The sequence below is a fragment of the Jaculus jaculus genome, chromosome 8, assembly GCF_020740685.1.
Source record: "Jaculus jaculus isolate mJacJac1 chromosome 8, mJacJac1.mat.Y.cur, whole genome shotgun sequence".
NCBI classification, from domain to species: domain Eukaryota; kingdom Metazoa; phylum Chordata; class Mammalia; order Rodentia; family Dipodidae; genus Jaculus; species Jaculus jaculus.
In genome coordinates, this window is record NC_059109.1 from 139,727,821 (window position 1) to 139,749,591 (window position 21,771).

General features: G+C 48.6%; 1 protein-coding gene across 1 annotated transcript in view; it reads right to left on the reverse strand.

Moving 5' to 3' along the window:
• The window catches only part of Taf4 (TATA-box binding protein associated factor 4), an 81,331-nt gene that overhangs the window by 22,689 nt on the left and 36,871 nt on the right, over nt 1–21,771 (reverse strand). The window contains exons 4-14 of the mRNA XM_012951428.2: nt 21,075–21,194; nt 20,128–20,250; nt 15,667–15,756; nt 14,708–14,953; nt 12,171–12,318; nt 11,513–11,627; nt 9,197–9,366; nt 8,764–8,894; nt 7,546–7,671; nt 6,889–6,945; nt 4,934–5,053 (exon numbers count right to left, since the gene is read on the reverse strand). Of these exons, the coding sequence (XP_012806882.2) occupies nt 4,934–5,053; nt 6,889–6,945; nt 7,546–7,671; nt 8,764–8,894; nt 9,197–9,366; nt 11,513–11,627; nt 12,171–12,318; nt 14,708–14,953; nt 15,667–15,756; nt 20,128–20,250; nt 21,075–21,194 (1,446 nt within the window). The remainder of the gene's footprint in view (nt 1–4,933; nt 5,054–6,888; nt 6,946–7,545; nt 7,672–8,763; nt 8,895–9,196; nt 9,367–11,512; nt 11,628–12,170; nt 12,319–14,707; nt 14,954–15,666; nt 15,757–20,127; nt 20,251–21,074; nt 21,195–21,771) is intronic.

The window sequence follows — 21,771 nt, forward strand, 5'->3', positions numbered from 1 at the left end:
AGAAGTAACACAAATGCTTCTCAAAGTTTCCCATAAAATAGAAAACGAAGGAATACTACCAAACTCTTTCTATGAAGACAGCATGGTAACAGAAGGAATATATCTCAATAAAGGTTACTTAAACAAATCTATAGCCAACAAAATACTAAATGAAGAAAAAGCTGAAACTTTTCCACTAAAATTAGGAACAAGACAAGGGTGTCCACTGTCCCCATTTTTATTTAACATAGTACTAGAGGTCTTAGCTATAGCAGTAAGGTAAAGACACACACATAAAAGGGATAAAAATCAAAAAAGAAGAGATCAAATTACCATCACTTGCAGATGATTCTATACATAAAGGACCCTAAAAGATGCTACCAGCAAACTGTTACAGCTGATAAGTACATTTAGCCATACAGCAGGATACAAAATAAACACATAGAAATCAATAGCCTTCCTATATACTAACAGCAAACATGCTAAGGATGAAATCAGGGAATCCGTTCACAATTACCTCAAATAAATAAATAAAAGTACTTTGGAACAAACCACCTAATGAAGGAAGTGAAGGAACTCTACAATAAAAATTTTAAAACACTCAAGACAGAAATTACAGAAAACACTAGGAAATGGAAAGGCATTCCATGTTCTTGGATCAGATGAACCAAATCCAGACAAAGCTCTTTCTCACCCTCTCACAAGCCAAACCTCATAGTCCATAGTTCTTACTGTATTCAGATCTTTCAACTCTGACCACAATAGTCCATCATCTGAAGCACTACAAGGTATCTCTTAGGTTAAGATTTCAAATCCTTCTACATTCCTCTCAAAAATTCAGCTCTATGAATCAGAAGTATGTTGGAGTGAAAATAAATAAGTGACTAAAAGAAATCTCAGGTTTGATTGAAAGAGGTAGATGAGGGGCTAGAGAGACGGCTCAGTGGTGAAAAGTGCTTGTTTGTAAAGCCTGTTAGTCTGGGTTCAATTCCCCACTGCCAGCCTGTATCTGGAGTTTAGTGGCATTGGCAAGAGACACAAATGTGCCTATATTCTCACTCTTTCTCTCCCTGCAAGTAAATAAGTAATATGTTTAAAAATATAGAGATGATAGATTATGTATGTATATATGTATACATAACACATACATATTACATATGATTTTGTATCTGGACAAACATGTAATCACAAGTTGTGAGCTATTCATTTAATGGCAGGTTATCCAAGTCAATCACTCTGTATCTTTTTGTTTTGTCTTTCCATTCTTGGTATCCAAAGTAAAATATTTTGTACAACAGATTTCAAATGGCTGTCTGGCTATCTTTACGGTTCTTGGTTTCACATTTTATATAACAAAAAAGCAACTTTACTAATATCAAAAAAAAAAAAAAAATGCAGCTCTAGGGCTGGAGAAATGGCTTAGTGGTTAAGGTGTTTGCCTGCAAAGCTAAAGGATCCTGGTTCAACTCTCCAGGACCCATGTAAGCCAAATACACAAGGGGGAACATGCATCTGGAGTTCATATGCTATGGCTGAAGGCCCTGGCGTGCCCATCCTCTCCCTCTTTCTGCCTCTTTCTCTCTCAAATAAATAAATATGTATTTAAAAAATCAGCTCCAAAAGCCCAAAACCCCACAGTCAGGTTTCTAGCAACAATAACCCCACTTCTCAGTACCAACTTTACTGTTGCACTGGGGTTCACACTGCTGACAGAAAACACCCAACCAAGAGCAACTTGGGCGAGGGAGGGTTGTTGGCATACAGGCTTGAAGGGAAGCTTCATGATAGCAGGGGAAAACATCACCTCCTGGCCAACATCAGATAGACAACATCAACAGAAGAGTGTACCAAACACTGGCAAGAATAAATTGTTTATTATAGCCATAAGCCCACCTTCAACAATACACTGCCCCCAGGAGGTATTAATTACCAAATTGCCATCAGCTGGGGACCTAGCATTCAGAACACCTAAGTTTATGGGGGACACTGAATCAAACCCCCACAGGCAGTAAACATCTAGCTGCCCACAGCATCCTAACTGGTGCACTTCCGTGCACAGGCCACATCAGGTACACTCAATTCTCTGATCTGTTGGGTCATGAGAACCAGAACCTTCTTGCTCTCCCCTCTCCAGCCTCTAAGCCAGAAGAGCCCAGGACCAAGCTTCTTAAAACAGAAGGCAGTATTATCACCTCAAAGAGGAAGTAAAGGGCTGGAGAGACGGCTGAGCAGTGAAGGCATTTGCTTGCGAAACCTAAGAACCCAGGTTCAAATCCCCAAATCCCCGTAAGCCAGATGCATATGATGGCAAGGTGCCTGAGCTGTACAGCGGCTAGAGGGCCTGGCTCACTCATCATGTCCTTGCTCTCTATCTCTCACTCTATCTCAAATAAATAAATAAATAAAAATATAAGTCAGGCGGGGTAGCTCACACCTTTAGGTAGGAAGATTGCTATGAGTTCAAGGCCACCTTGAGATTACATAGTGAGTTCCAGGTCAGCCTGTGCTAGAGTGAGAAAAGCCAAAAAATAAAAATAAAATAAAAGAAGTAAAACCTGGGGGCTCTGAACCTGAATTCCCTGCATCACAAAGGCCTCAAACTTCCTGGGACACCAGGAGCCCTAGTCCCATGCTCTGGCCTTTAAATGCCACTCACAAAGCCACTCTCCCTCCAGATCTAGAGAAGACAAGGTATCTGACAAACCTAGAACTTCCTATCATCCCATCCTCAGCCTGACTCAGAGTCACCCTACAGACGTGGCCACTGGACCTATGAGTTACACTGAAATCCGTAAGTTTGTAACTAAATAACTATGGTCACTATCTGTCACCTTAAACCAGAAGATGGTAGAAACATGGGGCACTTGCCCTGCCCTTGCTACAGAGGGCAAAGGGAAGGTACCCAGATAATAAAGACCAGATGATATGCTCAGCATGTGTAACCCCAGTACCAAAATCAACCAACCACCCATCCCACCCAACCACTGGAAAGCCAAGGAAGCTAAAAGATGCTTGTTTTGTAGCCTCCAGGAAACAGTGGCTCTGCGTGCAAGCACATTAGAAAGCAGAGCAGACCCTGTTCCCTCAGCACCAGTCAACAGTCCTAGCTGAGGCCACCACCCCAAAGTCTGCCCAGAGTCCACCTCCATCCCTCCAGAGCAGGCCACAACTATGCAGGCCTCAGAAACAGCAGCTGCTATGGACTGAAGGCAAATGGAGAAAGCAGAGGTCAAAGGGATGGAGTTGGGGATAGGAGCTGCTTTACATGGGAGAAAAAACAGCCCCACCCACTTCTGAGAGCCCAACAGTGCGAGGTAAATCCAGAACCACCCGCCAGTGACCAAAACTCCTCTGAAGAGTCCACACTCAGCAGCACAGAAAAGCAGGACTCAGAGCCTTCTCATGCGCCACACACAACTCCCAGCACTCAAGCAACAGTCACTACGCATGCAAAGACACAGGAAAACATGGTCCAGCTGAGAAACCATGAAGTCAGGGGTTGGACTAGATGCACACTTCCAAAGGCAAGCTTTATTACATGTGGTCAAAGAATCATGGGAAAATACTGCCTCAAGAAGTGGAAGACAGGGAAATATGCTACTAACCAGACAGTGTCAGAGCCAAATAGGCATCACTTGCAAAATTAGACCTTCATTGGAGCTTAACCACCTGGGGATGGGTAAGCACCCATCTGACCAAGAACATGCAGGCACAGCATCAGAGATGACCATCAGGAGAACGGAGAGGAATAGTAATCTTCCTGAAATAGATGGACACAGGCACAAAGACCAATGGGTCTAGTACATATGTAACTGGAGGCCAAGCAGAAGACAGATTGGAACAGAAAAGACATTTGAAGATATGGTGACCAAGGTGTCCCAAATGTGTTATGAAGCATGACCTACAGATCTAAGAAGCTCAGAAAACTGAAACAGGCCAAACAACATACAGAGACCCAATCTAAACACAAAAGATGTTTCTCAAGAAAAGGTTCAATGTCTCAGAGCAGTCAAAGGAGACACAGTATGTCCGGGGAACAAGGACAAGAATTACAGCAGGTCGCTGGTGCGGCGCACACCTTTAATCCCAGCACTCAGGAGGCAAAGTAGGAGGATCACCGTGAGTTTGAGGTCGGCCTGAGAGTACAGAGTGAGGACCAGGTCAGCTTGGGCTGGAGTGAGACCCTACGGGAGGGAGGGAGGGTAGAGCAGGTCCTCGGTCGAGCAGAGGATCATCCTGAAAGTTCTGCAAGAAAAAACCCAACTACCACCCAGAACTTTGTAACTGGTACAGAGTCCTCCCAAAGGCAAACAGAGCACAGCACAGTAAACGAGTAAGGCCTACATCAGGAAACCTGGGCCAGAGAAGCCCAAAAGCAGGCCTCCAAGCCACAGCAGAGCAGAGGAGCTGACTCACAGAAGGCGCAAAGAGCGCCAGACACTGTGACTGAGGGAAATAGGACAACTATGCTTTCTCTCTTCCTAAAATTTAAAAAGCAATTTGTAGTTTAAAGCAAAAATAACTATGTTAAGATTGGGCTTATAATTGTTAAAAGCAAACGACAAGAAGCACAGAATTTGGACTCACACAGGTGGTGGCTCCTGAGTCACTCTTCTCCTGCAGGCTGTCTCACAGGTATGTCTGTCAGAAACACAGCTATCCCAAGGCCATCTATGAGTTATAATGCCCCCGTATGTTTTCAAAGTCAGTGTAAATTTCATCAGCAAGCCAGGGTGAGCACACTCTTACACAAGAGCCTGTAGCTCACATGATACCCACAAATAAATAGGTTTGAGTCAAGTTGCAAATGCAAACTGAATACTCCAGCGAAGGCGAGGCACTGCAAAGGGCAGCCAAGGAAGGCATGCATCCTCCTGTCAACCTGAGGAAGGGAGTTCTAAAGGGCCCATTCTCCTGGTCCCTTCCAGACCTCCACCCCTGCGGGATGCTGTACCTCTGCTCCCGATCCTGGTCCAGCACAGTCCACTTTCCTCTTTTTCCTGGGCCCGATCGCAGCTAGTGCAGTGAGGTTGGCATCACGTTGTCGCATCTGTGCCAGCTCCTGCTGTTGCATCTTTGGGTTGAAAAGAAAACAAAGACTACCATTTCTCACACATCTTTACTACAAATCAATACAAAAGTCCTAAGGGATTTTTAGAATACTCTAAATTACTATTTCTTTACTGTTAACTAAGTGTTCTGTAACCAGAAAAACTAAATTTTAAAAAGCAACAGAAGCTCATCTTAAAACACTCAGAAAACGGGAAAATGGGCTGGAGAGATGGCTTAGCAGTTAAGACACTTGCCTGCAAAGCCAAAGAACCCAGATTCAACTCCCTAGGACCCACGTAAGCCAGATGCACAAAGTGGCACTTGTGTCTGGAGTTCATCCTCAGTGGCTGAAGGCCCTGGTATGCCCAATCTTTCTATCTTTCTATCTCTTTCCCTCTCTCAAATAAATAAATTAAATTAATAAATCTTAAAAACTCAGAAAACGAGACCAAGTGAGGCAAAAACCTACTCACATAGCCAGGCATGGTGGCGCATGCCTTTAATCCCAGCACTCAGGAGGCAGAGGTAGGAGAATCACCATGAGTTTGAGGCCACCCTGAGACTCCATAGTGAATTCCAGGTCAGCCTGGGCTAGAGTGAGACCCTACCTTGAAAAACAAAAAAATAAATAAATAAAAAATAAAAAATAAACCCTACTCACAAACTGGGCACAGTAGCCCACGCCTATAACCCCAACACTCAGAAGCTGAGAGGAAGGAGGATCAGAAATCCAAGGCCAACCTTTTTTTCTATTTTATTTTTATTTATTTGAGGCAGGCAGAGTGAGTTAATTTATTATTTATTTATTTGAGAGAGAAAGAGGGAATGAACAAGCACAGCAGAGAGAGAGAGAAAATGAGAATAAGAATGAATGGGTATGCCAGGACCTCCAGCCATTGCAAATGAAGTCCAGACACATGCGCCACCTTGTGTGTGTAGCTTATGTGGGTCCCGGGGAATCAAATCTGGGTCCTTTCACTTTGCAGGCACGCATCTTTACCACTAAGCCATCTCTCCAGCCCTCAAGGCCAATCTGAACTAGATGAAGTTTGAGGCCAGCCTAAGTTACAAGAGACTATGGCTCAAAAAAAAAAACCTGGGCTGGAGAAATAGCTCAGTGGTTAAGGCACTTGCATCTGGAGGTTGTCTGCAGTGGCTAGAGGTCCTGGCACGTCTACTTCCCACCCCAACCCAGAGTGGTGGTGCACGCCTTTAATCCCAGCACTTAGGAGGAAGAACTGAGAGGATTGCTGTGAGTTTGAGGGCAGTCTGAGACTACATAGTGAATTCCTGATCAGCCTGGGCTAGAGCTAGAACCTACCCCCCCCCAAAAAAAAAAAAAAAAAATTGGACATGGTGGCTCATGCCTTTATTCCTATCACTTGGGAGACTAAGATAGGAGGATGGATCACTGAATTCAAGGTCCCTCTGAGTTACAGAGTGAGTTCATGTCATTCTGGGTTAGAGTGAGACCTTGCCTTTCAAAAAAATTGAAAAAAAAAAAAAAAGGCTGGGTATGGCGGTGGTACACGCCTTTAATCCCATCACTTGGGATGCAGAGGTAGGAGAATGGCTGTGAGTTCGAGGTGAATCATATAATATAGTGAAATCCAGGTCAGTCTGGGCTAGAAGACGACCCTACTTTGAAAAAACAAACAGAACAAACAAAAGGCACACGCAGCAGAGGGGGATGGGAGAGGGAGGGAGGCATGGTAGGGAAGCACACAAGTAATGCCTGTGTGCGTGCTGGTCAGACCTGACATTTAAGTAGCAACATGAACACCCACACTGAGAGCCGCCGGGGTCTCAGCCGTGCTCTGTCGTGCTGGGTGTGACGACCCACGACCGGAAGCTCACCTCCTTCGCTTTCTGCTTCAACCGTAACTGCTCCGGGTCTTCTTGTCTGGACCGAGACTAGTTTTGAAGAAAAGAGGAACATGAGACGTGGCCTACGCATTGATTATTTAACAAACACTACTGCAGTCATTCGACAACAGCATCAGGTCCCTATGAGAGAAAGCACTCTTCTAAACACTTATATCCAAAAGAAAAATTCAGACTGCATGTCATGAGGGGATTGCCATTATTTTTAAGAAAACCAATACTACTGTAATATGTTAAGACACAATCTTTGGCATAAGGCTATCAGTATGTCACAATGCCTCTGATATGATGTGGCCTGAGGGTGGGGGGGGGGGGATTCAGGACAGGGCCTGAAGCCATCACCAAAGCCCACCTCTCCCACTGCACAGAAAGCTTCATGGTGGTAGTAAAGTCTCCCCTGCATCTGGCGAGTATGCTGACTGAGAATGGCGTGAGCACACCAGCGCTCCCTCCACAGTGCATTTCCACAGGCAAGAGCTGGGGAACCGAGGTGAAGGGATCGAGTGCTCTTGGGCTGCTGTTGCATGTTGTTCTGGGTGAGCCTGAAGCATGCTTTTCGTCTCGCAGAGCCCTTGCCATCTAGGGAGTCATTGGGGGGGGGGGGAGGCCCAGGAGCAACACTGCACTCACCTTTGCTGCACGCATCAAGATCTCCCTCTCCTGCTCATCCTTCCTCTGCTTCTCAATCTGATCAAGCTGTTCGAAGAATCTGAGCTGAGCCCGGACATCACTTGCCTGCTCATATCTGTCATCATCCTACAAAAAAGTAAAAACACTGTCTGTCACAAATTTGGGAACTCAGCAAGTAAGCAAAGGCTTGCCTGCCAGAACCTCACATCCTGCCCACAGCTACCCACCAACAGCAGACACAGCCCCCTGATAGTCCACTGCACATGTCACACACTCACAAAGTAGCAGGAGACTTACACAGATCACCAGGGGCCTCAAGGAGATTTCTGCTTTGTATACTGACAGTATTCAAGTAACATTTAAGTCTTCTCTTTTAACACAGAACTAATTTGACTTTACATGTACATGCATAGTGTGGTGCATGAATGACATATATAGACATGTGTGTGCAGATGTATATGCCCTATGCATACATGAGAGGATGACAGAAGAAGATGTTAAATGTTTCCATTGCTTATCCACATTATTCCTTAAGATGGAGTACCTCTGAACCCAGAGCTGACAGTTTTGTGAGCCCCAGAGATTCTCTGGTCTCTGCTCCCCATAAGATGGGGTTATAGGCATGTATGGCCATGCCCAGCTGTTCATGAGTGTGCTAGGAAATCATATTCAGATGGTCTCGACTCCTCCCAGGCCTTCAGGCTTGTATGACACTCTATCCCCACCCCCATCCCCGCCTCATACACAGAAGTACATGTGGGGTGTTTGCTCTAAATGCTACTCTGGAGGCAGAATCACTGGTAGAGGGAGTAGAGACTGCTGATCATGGTGGCTACTTGAAGTACTTCAAGTAGCCACCTGTCAACTGCTGAAGAGCAAGGCATATTTTTCCTTGACAATGCACTTCATTAATACAGGGCCACAGCCACCCTGGATTTGCAGGTGAAGGACACCTGGATCAAATAAAGGTGGAAGATTCCATAATTTTCTAGGTGGCAGGTTCTTCCAAGGCACAATCCCTTGAAGAGTCCCCTGCAGGCCTCTAACCCTCTTTGTCCAACCCAGGTCTGCAGAGCACCATTTGTGACTAGGAACAGGTTCAAGGAGCACATGGGTACATGGGGTACCACAGCCTCTACCCAGGAATGGACAGCTTTCAGACAAACCCAGAGGGGGAACTGACAATAGACATTCTCCACAGGAAAATGGCCCCATTACCTTGTAAGAGAAGTTTTTTTGCTGAGCCGTTTCAGATATTTTTTCTACAAGATTCTGTAGCCTTTGCTGTGTGGCGTGGGACACGTAGCTCACGACATCTGGGTGCAGCTCCGTGATGCCATGCTTTTTACCTGCAGGCCAGGCACAGAATGCTTTAGTCACAGCCTTCTTCCCTCCCCTCTGACATCTTCCCTTACCCACCAGTTACTGCTTTTGCAATCAAGGGGCAGCTCAGGCAGGCCAGTGGGAAGAAAACGGTCATTACCCCACACCTCCACTACCTGAGAACTGTCACCACCCACCAGTGGAGCCACCATATAAGTGGGCTCAGGATGAGGCACAAGGCACGCTCATCTGCAGCCCACATGTGCAGTGAGGTGCCACACAAGGGCCATGCTGGAAGTCCTAGCACCATCATTTGGTGTGAACATACCTATTTCCAGTATCCTCCTCTGCAAAGGTGCGGGGAGGAGGAAGGTGTCATCTTTACAGGATCGCGTCAGTGTCCCCACCAGCTCGGAATTTGTGGCCAATATTCTCGCGCTTTCTTCTGACAGGTTCACTCCGGCCATAGAGGCAACATCGTTGATGTCATCATCATCCCTGCAGAGGAGAGGAAGAGATCATTCCACTGCACAAGGGATCTTAGGAGCTCACTGAGATGGTTCCAATCTGGCGGCAGCAAGCAAGGGACAGGGAAACCCAAAGAAACAAGCAGCGGGTCCTCCAGCAGCAACCAGTGTAAGAAACGGGCAGCGGATCATCTGGGCTCCTGCCTAGCCATGTCCTGCTGTCTGAAGAAAGTGGCTTGGTACCTTGTTTGAGAATTAATCTGTTTTTTAAGAAAGAGCTGTGTGGGGTCAGGCTGGGCCAAGTCCATACACAGCCATGTGAAGGAGGCATGACCATAGGTCCACACGACATCCAGACAAAGCAAAACCCAAAACACTGACTACTGTATCTTGAGGACTCTGTGCTGCCTGGAACCTTCTGTAAGCAGAAGTCAATAGGAATTTGTTTCTTTTGTGACAACACAAACCCTTAGAGAGGAAATGGAGGATGTGCCAAGCTTACCAAGCCACTGGAAAACACTGCTGACCTGATTTGAGTTCCACCTTAACAGACATCCACACTTCCAGTATGGGGTGCCATGTGGAAAATGTCCCACAGAGACTTGCCCACATGTCCACTATCCTGTGAGTGTGCTCCCCACAACAGGAGTCCACATCCCATCATCAGATCGATTTAGTGTTCCTCACAGAACCAGGCCAGCTGCTGGTAGGATGCCCTCATTCCAGACTAACCCTTAACAGAGTTCCCTCCACTCAAGCCACACTGCCCCTCTTTTAACACACAGATAAACTCCTCCTGGCTACTGCCCGTCACCGCCCTAGTGGTTAACTGGCAGTACTGGAAAAGGCATCTTGAGGCTATGCATAATCCATCTTCTGGCTTCCATGTCATGCAGTGGCTCACTTCTTCCCAGGCTTATGGCCCTGTCCTGCTTCATGCTGACCCTCCACATATCACATCCCACCCTGGGCTGTGGGAGAAAGTCAACCCAGGTGGCTGTCATGCCTCAACCAGAGCCATAATCCAACATGACAAGGTAGCCACCATTCATCCTGCCTTTTGCTTATTATTCCTGCCCTATAGTCACCTCTTCTCTGAGGAGCCTTCTTTGGCCTTATGTTGGAAAATGGCTTTTAGAAGATGATTTGTGGCTGAAGAGATAGCTTAGTGGTTAAGGCACTTACTGGCAAAGCCAAATGACCCAAGTTCTATTCCTCAGTACCCATCAATAGCCAGATGCACAAGGTGGCGCATGTTTCTGGAGTTTGTTTGCAGTGGCTGGAGGCCCTGGCATGCCCATTCTCTCTATCTGGTCTTCCTCTCGCAAATAAACAAACAAATTAATTTATTAAATTAAAGAAAAAGATATCTAAGTACGGGGAGTGACTGCTCCCTGGCTCTTCCAACAGACCATGGCAGGGGCCCTTGCTTCCATCCTCAGGTCCATAATGTCCCCATGTCCAGTTCTGACCAGAGGCTACCACACATTCTGGCTTACCTTCTCCCCAATCTCCAGCTCCCTTCCTTGACAGCAACCTACCTTGGCACCTAGGTGCCTGGACCTTTGGGCTTTTCTGCTCTGCATGAACCTTGTCTCCTTCCCCACCACTCAGGTGACATGCCATGTTGCCAAGCTGATCCTCAACACCCCCTGAGTTCTGGCCCTGCTAGGGCCACCATCTCCTTAGCCAGCTGTCTGACATTTCTCAGAATGAACAGTCTCAGACAGGGAAGTGACACAAAACTTCATGCGCACAGTCCATGGCACTGCCACAAAGAAGGTTCCACAGGCTCTGTCCATCCCACAGCACAGGGATGCTCATGCTGGCTACACATGTTCTGAGGATGAGCCAAGTGCTAAGCAGAAGTTGCAGTGCATGGCATCTGCATTATGAGTTTCAGTGACTTCAACCTCAGGGCTCTGTGTTCACATGAAGTCAGGTATCTGCTCCCCCTCCCTGGAGGGCAGGGAGCAAGCCTCCCTAGCCCTACCCATAGCAGGAAGCACACTTTACTCAAAGATGTGAGGGCAGAACCAACCAAGTGTAAGAACAACTGCGGGGCCTCCAGCTTCTAGGAACCATCAAGGAAGACCTGAGAGCCAGGTGGAGAGCGCGAGCAGCACTGTGCGCTCTCTTCTATGGTCTCCCCAAGTTCACGTGGGCTCAGTCCTTACCGAAAGGAGCCTCCCCCAGGCTCCTTGAGCTTGTTTTTCTGTGCAGCGGCTGCTTGTGCCGAGACGGTAGAAAGGGCTTTGGCTCCAGGTAACACGGTGGGTTTCACCACAGGGACTGCAAAGCAAAAGACACAGTGGAGTCCAGAGGCTGTCAACAGATGCTCGACTTGCTCTGGCTTTACAGGCCCCAGGGAGAAACTGTCACCTCCTAGCTAGCTACAATGAAGTGCTCAAGTCTCTGGACCAGCAATGCTAAATTGTTACTGAAGTCTTAACTTGCATCTTTCAAGCAAATACTCTTCTGTATTCCCCTAAACTTTTAAATGGAGGAAAGATTACTGACAAACCTAACAGTGAGCAGGCAAGGGGTATACACCTATATTCCCCACTACTCAGGAAGCTGAGGCAGGAGGATTGCTGGAGCCCAGCAGTTCAGGACCTGGGCAACACAGTAAGACACTGCCTCCAGAAAAAAAAACAAGATACTAAAAGTGACAGACACATCACAGAGGGTGATGGTTGCCCACTGCATGAACGCAGCCATTGAGTCATAGGCATAAAGTGATCTGAATCTCATCACAACAGCAAAATGGAATTTGGGCATCCCACCGGTGGCCAGCTCCGGGCCAGCCCGTCCTGGGCAGCAGTGGAGCCTCACCTGGCTGCAGCTGGTTCAGCTGGATCTGCTGCGGGGTGGTGAGCATGATCCGGTTGTGAGGCTGCCGCAACGCGACCATGGGCGTCTGCGTCAAGGTCACCTGCGGGGGCCGGATCAGGGCTCCCGGCTTTGGGGGCTGCTGGATCACCTGGGACACAGCCAGGAGAGTGCATGAGCTCACCCCTCCCCTGAAAGGGCCACCAAGCCGGTCCATGCAGCCAGCTCTTCCTTTCACCAGCCTCAGTCCCATCCCACCCCCACCCATGCCCTGCCTAAAGTTCCAGGAAGGAGACCCTACACATGCACCTCAGCCCATTTCATAGAGCAACCTGGCAGAACCCACCCTAACTAGTGTGCCACATGACCTCAAGAGGACCTGGAGAGCTGAGAGCTGAGAACTGAGAGCAGATCACAGCACAGCCTAGCGAGCACACTGGGCGCATGTCACTTGGGCCCTGCCAGGCTCCAGCCCCGTCCTGGAGAGCAGGACGAGGCGGAGTTTGCTGTGCTCAGGCCTCAAGTGACACTGCCACCTGGTGTCCATAGGCCAGATGCTTTATTCATCTTCTAAGTTTTGTATAAGGCCAGAGTTCCATCTGGGTATGATGGCTTTTGAGCCTTTAATTCCAGCACTTGGGAAGAGGCTGAGGTAGGAAGATTGCCATGAGTTCAAAGTTAGCCTAGGCTACAGAGTGAGCTCCAGATCAGCCTAGGCTAGTGTGAGCTCTGCCTCAAAAAAAAAAAAGAAAAAAGAAAAAGAAAAAAAGAAAAAAGAAAAAAAAAAAGGAAAAAAGCAGATTTCCAAGTCCTGCTCTTAATTTGGTCCCCTGCCCCAGCAAAGCCTGTCTCCTCATCCCATGAGTCGCATGTGGGCTAAGCACTCCTAAGCTGAGTCCCATATTTAAGGGCCTGCCAGCTCTTATGTCCTGTGACATAGGTACACAGTAGGCTCAAAAGCCAGCCATACTGACCACTTGCTATGCTCTGGGATCCAGAAAGCCCCATAGCTTAGACCTACACAACCTGACCACAAGTCTCTGAGGTTGGGAGTAAGGTTTCTAGTTTTTATAAAAGAGCTCTTATGGGTCAGAGTGCTTGCTTAGCATGTGTGAAGCCTTGGGTTTAGACCCCAACTCTTAAAGGAAAGGCACTTTTGTGGATACACCCCATTTGACACAGGACACACACAGGGATCAGGGCAGAGGCCTATACTGGAACCATTTCTGCAAGAAAACGTGAAGATTCACACAGATCAACCTGGGAGCTCAGGCCAGGGCTTCCATTGAGTTGGCCTGCTGAGAGTACAGAAGCCTCCTGTTTCCACCTCTGACTTCAATGAAGACTCAAAGAGAATCCACGGGCCACTACTACGCACAGACACCGCCCAGCAGAATGGGAAAGGGGATGTTAGGGGCACATGCAGCTTGAGCAATGAGGACATCGGGGATGGGAGGGGACGGGAGCACATGATGCCACTGGCATAACCAACTGCCAGAGGCTAGAACCTTCCAACAAAAGAGAACCAGCACATCTTTCCTCATAACCTGCCTTCTGGGTCAACCAGCCATGTTGGCTCTGAACAGCACAGTTCCCTACTTACACTATGTCAAGGCAAAGGATATAGAAATCTCCACATGTCCAATGAACAAAGGGAACCCTACCCATCCATGTGGACATTCAGCCCAGCCCCTGCTTACAGTCTTCCCTCCGGCCCTCTCCTGTGCAGTCCTCACTGCCGAGGAAGTGAGGACAAAGCAAGTTCTAAGTGCACATGTGAGCCAGCATCCTCGGCGCTCCAGCACCCTCCCCACCCCCACTATGCAGTCTGCCACAAGTGACCAGGAAGCCTGCACTCATTCATTCTTTACACTGCATTTACAGAAGTAGAAATACTCTTTGACTTTTTTTTTTTTTTTTTTTGTGCAGTGCTGGGCATCAAGCACAAGATCTCACAAATTCTACATTAAAAAGCCCTACTACTGTGCTTACCACCAGCCCCTTCTTAAAGTTTTTAAAAAGCTCCCTTCTGTGTTTGATAAGCCCCATATTGCCTGCAACTTGCCACAAAGCCCTGCCTCTAGAGAAAGAACCCAACCTGGACATCGTGAAGCTGAGAGAGCCAGACCGAACAGCCAGCAGATGGCACCACCCTGAGCACTGCCCGAAGGCAGCCAGCCAGCCCTGCTCCGTGAGCAAGAGACCAGCCCAACCCGGCCTCTGCAGATCTAGCACCCAAAGTTCTTACATTTGGACCATCACTCCTGGCCTAGACAGCATGCACCTCAGAGGCTCAAGACCAGGACCCAATATGACAGGTGACAGGCCTGCCAGCAAGTGGGCCAACAAGCTCTCTTCATTCTACGGATAACATACAAAGGTGGGGGCAACTCTTGTTTTGGTTACTTAGAAAACACCGCACTTCTTTCCAGAAGGAGCTCCCCAGCCCATCTTTCCAGAAACGGCTCTGAGCCGGGCCAGTTAGCTAAGCAGCATGGTGGGACTGGCGGGAGCATCATACGAGGCTCACGCCTTCATACCAGCGGTGCGGGAGACGCCTGCTTGCCAACGCCAACCTGTGTGGGCTGCGTGAGGCTGATAACAGGGGGCTGGAGGGCGCTGGTCACGGAGGCGGCCGTCTTCCCAGCCGTGCGCTGCACCGAGCTGCTCAGCACCACGGCAGTGAGCGCAGTGGTGGCCTGCGAGGCGGGGGGTTGCTGCTGCTGGCTCTGTTGGATGAAGGCCGCGGAGTCGGGAGTCAGCTGTCTCAAGGCGGGCAAGCTCCTCTGGGAACAGACAGACATGTGTGGTCAGGGACAACAGAAACACCAGCACACCTTTCTTAAGAATTCAAATTCAAAGCATAAACTTTCAGCAATAGTCTTGCACCTAAATACGCCTTCTAGAAGCCATCTGTAGTTGTAAGGTACTAATATCCATCTGGCACTAAAACCCACCCCATGCTCACCAAACAGAACTGGTCTTGGTAAGAACTGGGTAAAACTTGATGTTAAAAGTAAATAACTGAAATTTAAAACTTGTTATTTCCTGAAAGACTTTTGAAAAACAAGATGAGAGCTATGGCTGAGTACAAGAGAATGGACACTACCAATCTTCAGTCCTTCAGGAAAGTGCACTCCCCACAGGGAGCACAGGCCCTTTGTCACCTTTGAGTCGGGAAGAGCTACAAGGCAGGGGTGAGAGGTAGAAGGGAGGAAATCCCTTCTGAGGACAGACCCAAGCCGGCATGGTGGCAAATGCCTTTATCCCAGCACTCGGGAGGCAGAGTTAGGAGTATTGCCATGAGTTTGAGGCTACCCTGAAACTGCACAGTGACTTCCAGGTCAGCCTGAGCTAGTGTAAGACCCTACTTCAAACAGCAAAAAGTAAAAAGAAACCCAACATACTATCCCAGAGTACCTGAGGGTCCCTGCCCAGCTAGGTAACACCTTACAACCCCCAAACTGGACCCACTGTTGCCTCATGAGCTTTCAGTTACCTTCAGGAAAGGCACAAGGTAAGGTTGAGGTGAAGAATTGAGTTCTCGGTATAACCTGCTAGTGAAATCTTCTGCTTCGATTTTTCCATCCTTAAAAATAAAATCCACATTGACACTCTGCAATGAATAAAATTTCACACATGCCACAGTACCACAGGCCTGGCCCTTCTGACAGAAGACGGAAAGGTAGCATGCTGCCTCACTACAGCATGCAGACTGCCAGTGCACCTGTGACTGGCATGCACCTGGATGTCACTGAGCAGCAGTTGACAAACACATCTCTGGCTGGGTTACTCCACATCTCTCTACCCTCCACGAGTTTCCCACTCAATGCCCGTTTCACTCAAGGCTCTCCAGACACCTACCCAATGGTCAGGCATTTTGCATGGAGATGAATGAGCCTAAGAGAAACTTCACTATGAAAGTCAGAGCTGTGAGCACAGGATGTCAAGGGCTATGCTTCAGCCCAGGCAAGAAGTCCAGGCACCTATCAGGAGGCTGACACCCATACTTACACCTGCGTGAGAGTCCCCAAGCAAGGGACACAGAATTCTGTTCTGAAACAGAGAAGTGTGGTGTAATGGCTGAAAGTGCCACAAGAGAGACAGGAACCAGAAATACACACACACCTTTCTGAACAGCCTTTTTTATGGACTGGGCCTAAGGGCCAGGCAAAGGCCTAGCCATGCTGCTGTGGAGGGCAGAAACACTGGCCACTGCAGACTACTGCATCATTGGTCCTGCTGGCAAACCTGGACCACAAAGCAACAGTAGACAGAGCAAAAGTGGACTATCTATGGGCAGCAGACTGGACCTGGGACTGGACACAGAAGCCGCCATGAAGAAGGCCTGATTTGGGGCCCCAAGGGCAGTGAGTGCATAAGTGCCATCACTGATGGGCATACAGACGTCAGCAGCCAGGCTGCGCCGTGAGGAGCAACTACCTTGGTGAGCTGGAGGAGGCAGACATGGCCTCATTAGCGCTAAGGTGCTGACCCTGCAAATGGCACCCAGTGCTGGCAGCCCAGCCCAGTTGTGACTGGTGCTGAAGTCAGAAGTGGTGGCCAACTCAGGACCACAAAGAGTGAGCTGAAAGAGGGTCCCTAGGGCCCTGACAAGAGGAATCACACCTTTGGGCCCCTGGTGGTGCAGCGGAGGAGTGAAGACAAGCTGCAGGTGGGAGGAGCAGGATCAGACAAGGACAAGGCCTGGTCAGCACCAGGGAAGCACCACCTGCCCCTGCCCAGCCTCTGTGGGATGGAAAGGAGTCCAGGGCTAAACCAATAAACTACACCAGCAGGAAAACAGAAAGCACGCCACTCTGAAAGAGCACCTCCACAGAGACTGAAAGGAAAGAGCACGGGGCAGAGGTGGTGGCCACTCAGGTTCGCAGAGAGAGGCAACGACAGCACATTACCCAGCTTGAACCTTACTCAAGCAAGCTGCTGAAAGGAGACATCCCCAGGGCAGCTGGGAAGGGAGCATGGGCCGCAGCAGAGGCTACAGGCACCTGCACCACGCTGCTCTGCAGAAAGCAGCGCTGATACGGTCAAAGGTAGGGAGGTGATAAAGACAGGTGCAGAGGCCACCCCACACAGGCTAAAAATGAGGCCCCTGGTGAGCCAGGTGAGGACTGGTGAACTCCACTTTCCATCTCCTTCAGCTTTAAAACTTGATTAAAAACAAAGTAAGAAGCCGGGCATGGTGGCACACGCCTTTAATCCCAGCACTCGGGAGGCAGAGGTAGGAGGATTGCCATGAGTTCGAGGCCACCCTGAGACTCCATAGTGAATTCCAGGTCAGCCTGGGCTAGAGTGAGACCCTACCTCAAAAAACCAAAAAAAAAAAAAAAAAAGTAAGGTGAAAAGATGACATGAAAATAAGAGAGAGAATAACTGAGAGGGGATATGATGGAGAAAGGACTTGTGAAGGAGAAAATGGGGGGGGGGATTATCATGGCTTGTTGTTTATGATTATGGAAGTTGTCAATAAAAAAATAAACAGCCAAGCTGGGCGTGGTGGCACACACCGTTAATCCCAGCACCCGGGGAGGCAGAAGGAGGATCGCCATGAGTTTGAGGCCAGCCTGAGACTACAGAGTGAATTCCAGGTTAGCCTGGGCTACAGTGAAACCTCACCTCGAAAAACCAAAAAAATAAATAAATAAACAGCCAGGTGTGGTGGCACACACCTTTCATCCCAGCACTTGGGATACAGAGGAGGATCTCCACGAGTTCGAGGCCACTCTGAGAATACATAGTAAATTCCAGGTCAGTCTGGACTAGAGTGAACCCTACCTCAAAAAATAAACAAATAATTTAAAAAAATGTAAGGGGAAGAGAACAAGCTGTCACCGTACACAGCGCTGGTCAGGTGTGCCTTAATGCACTGTGTTAATGGTTTGATTCAGGTGCTCCCATAAACTTAAGTGTTCTGAATGCTAGGTTCCCAGCTGATGGAGATTTGGGAATTAACACCTCCTGGAGGCCATACTGTTGGGGGCAGGCTTATGGGTGTCATAGCCAGCTCCCCCTTGCTAGTGTTTGGCACACTCTCCTGTTGCTATTTTCTACCTGATGTTGGCCAGGGGGTGATGTCCATCCTCTGTTCATGTCGTCATTTTCCCTGCCATCTTGGAGCTTCCCCCTCCAGCCTGTAAGCCCAAATAAACCTCCCCGACCCCCACAAGCTGCTCTTGGTTGGGTGATTTCTACCAGCAATGTGAACCTGACTACAACAGCAAAGTGGTACCAAGAAGTGGGGTTGCTGATAGACACCTGACTGTGTGGCTTTGGCCTTTTGGAGCTGATTTTCCAGAGGAATGTGGAAGAATTTGAAACCCTGGCCTTGCAGTGCTGTAAGTACAGCTTAATGGACTATTCTGGTCAGAGTTGAAAGACCTGAATGCAGTAGGAACTATGGACTGTAAGGTTTGGCTTATGAGGATAAGAAAGAGCTTTGCTTGGACTGGGCTAGCAGTTTGTGTGACAAGTTGTGCAGGGTTGCACTGCATAGAAATGGACTGGTGTGAGCAGAGGGACATGGCACAGAAAAAAATGGAATCTATGGGCTTAAACTGCTGCCCATTCACCTGCAAATTGTTTGAGAGATTACAACCATTGAGATTGGCCCAGATGACCTGCACTGGGGCAACAGGAAGAATGCAGACTCCTTGGAAGGGGCCTGAGTGCTCAAGGAGTGTCCTGTTCTTCAAAGTTTGCTTTATTCTCCCCTGGATTAACAAATTGGCACTCTACCTGGTATTGTGGAGTATAAGGAATGCATGAAAGAGAGGGTCACTGAGTATGCAACATGGTCTTGTGTTCTGGGAATGGCCATGGGCAGTGTGAAACAGGTTTGCTGGATGCCTGCATGGAGACCCCATGGGGCCGTGAGGATGAACCGTGGATTGCAGTAGAGAACCACTGGAGATGCCGGGACCACGAGATGGCTGCCGAGGAAAATTGTAGGCCCGATGAAGTTTTCCGGGATTGTGAGTAGCCTAGCTGGAGTGGCAGAATTGGAACTCCAGAGACTTATTCCTGAATAGAATTATGCGACTTAGAGACTTATCAATGGCTAGAGTTGTTGGATTTGTAGCTACAGAGTTTGGTGTTTGCCCTGTTTAAATCATGTATTGCTCAATTGAGTATTTCTTTACATTGCCCAATGCGATCTTCTGCAGTGTGAATGTTTATTCTGTGCCATTATGGGGTTTTTGAGGATTTTTTTTGGTTATTATGGCTCAGTTAAAAGATCTTGGACTCTGGGGATGTATGAACACCACTGGAATTGATTAAAAAAAAAAACTACGGGTACTTTTAAAGTTGGATGAATGCACTCCATTTTACATTATGTATGGTTATCAGTTTATGTGGGCAGGGGTGGAATGTGGTGGTTTGTTTCAGGTGTCCCCCATAAACTTAAGTGTTCTGAATGCTAGGTTCCCAGCTGATGGAGATTTGGGAATTGATGCCTCCTAGAGGCAGTGTATTGTTGGGGACGGGCTTATGGGTGTCATAGCCAGTTCCCCCTTGCTAGTGTTTGGCACACTCTCCTGTTGCTATTTTCCACCTGATGTTGGCCAGGGGGATGATGTCCACCCTCTGCTCATGTTGTCATTTTCCCTGCCATCGTGGCGCTTCCCCCTCAAGCCTGTAAGCCAAAATAAAACTTCTTTTCTCCCACAAAGTGCTCTTGGTTGGGTGATTTCTACCAGCATCGCAAACCGGACTATAACACCCTGTGAACCTCAGGTGACAGCCAATTGCTGCTACGAAGGAGGTTCCCAAGCCTCCCTCCTTTGCACTACAAGTGGCCCCATGAGAGCAGTCTAAGTGCAGCAGGAGTGTTGGTGCACTGGCCCTAGGCCACTCAAGCTGAGCAAGCAAGCTCCCTGACGGGTGCACACATCCCGCTCAAGACCTTCCCAGGCCTCCCCTGCCCACCCAAGTTCCTTACCAGCAGATTCTGTACTAGCTCTTTCACATTAGCTGCTGTCTCCGTAGACTGTTTACCAGATGAAGCCAGTTTTATTAATGTAGATAAAAAACTTTTACATTTCTTCACATTTTCCATAGTTTCCTGCATTAAAAGATACAAGTCATAGGAGATGAAAAGGGTTCTCATTGCACTGAAATTTCTGTAGTCAAAAAAGCCTGTAAGTTTTGCCTCTGTCTTTCAAGTATGCTACCCCTTAGGAGGGCTGACGGGGCATGAGCCAGTTGCTGCTCAGAAGGACAGCCAGCCACTCTAAAGGCCACCAAGCCTGTCTCTCTCAGTTCAGCAACCAACGAGGTGACCACAATATGGACGGTCACATCTGCGAAAATGCTGACATATAACACTACTTGTCAGAAGCAGCTACCATCTACCTAGATGTGCACAGGGGGACTGGGTCCTAAGGCATCTCCTAGAAATGGTGAAAAGCACTTGACAAGAACCATGAGCTTCGTGTCGGGCGTTGTGGCACACGTTTTTAATCCCAGCACTCAGGAGGCAGAGGTAGGAGGATTACTTTGAGTTCAAGGCCAGCCTGGGCTACAGCAAGACACCGTGGGAGGTGGGGATGGGGAGCCATGAGCTTCCCTATCTGAAGATTTAGTTCCTGAAGGAGAGGTAGTGATAGAATGCAGGCACTCAGCAGCCGAGCATGAGTTCCACAGATGTCTACGGGATCCAAGAGCTCACGTAGGTCATCAAGGGCCCTTTGTTACCACCCCTCAGAGGTCCCATGCCACAAAGAGAAGGCAAGGCCCCAAGCTCTTACAGATCAGAGGCTATAGGTTCCCTTCTGTGCTAGACAGTGTTCTAAGTTGGAGGAAGCAAGAAGTGTGGGCCCCAAGCCATTATTAGGTCCCTCTACCCCCACTATCAACAATGGGCTGTCCCTGGAGGTTAGTTCTCACCGTGGCAGCTGTGGAGGTGGTGGTGGTCCCTGGGACTGTGCGCTGAGGTGTCCCTGTCTGAACAGCTGTTGCTGTCCCAAGTGAGGCTGTCTGGGCAGAACCACCCAAAACAAGTTGAGGCTGCAAGAGTCCAAAACACAAAGTGAATCCATTTCCCACCACCAACATAAGACCCTGACCCCCAGTCTTGGGAAATAACACACTTCCTAGAGAAGCAGGGAAGTCCAAACATCTGGGCAAGTGCCAGCCAATCACTCCCCCGGGGCCACTCACGGCAACCAGGGGCAACCATGGCAGACCCAGGCCTAAGTGCTGAGTGCCAGGGAAGTGTGGTTAGAGCCTGAGTAAACAGCCCACACCAGAGGCAGACGGCCATCAGAGGGATAGGCTCAGAGTACTGGGTAATCAGACCAGCTCCTACCTCAGAGCCCGAGAGAACTCAGTTCTGCCTGAAAACACACCTTGCCAGCTCAAGGCTGCACAGCACCAGGGCAGGGAGGGGCTCCTGCTCCACCAAATACACCTACTCTGCAGAAGTGAGCTGCGGCACACCACGCCAAAAGGAGGTACAGGGACAAAGTGACTGTCACCAGAGAGGTGCTGCCTGGCCAGACTCAGGGACACTTGCTAAGCACAGGGGTAGCCAGATGTCAAACAACAATTCAGGTGAGCCAAACCACTGGGCAGTGGTCAAATT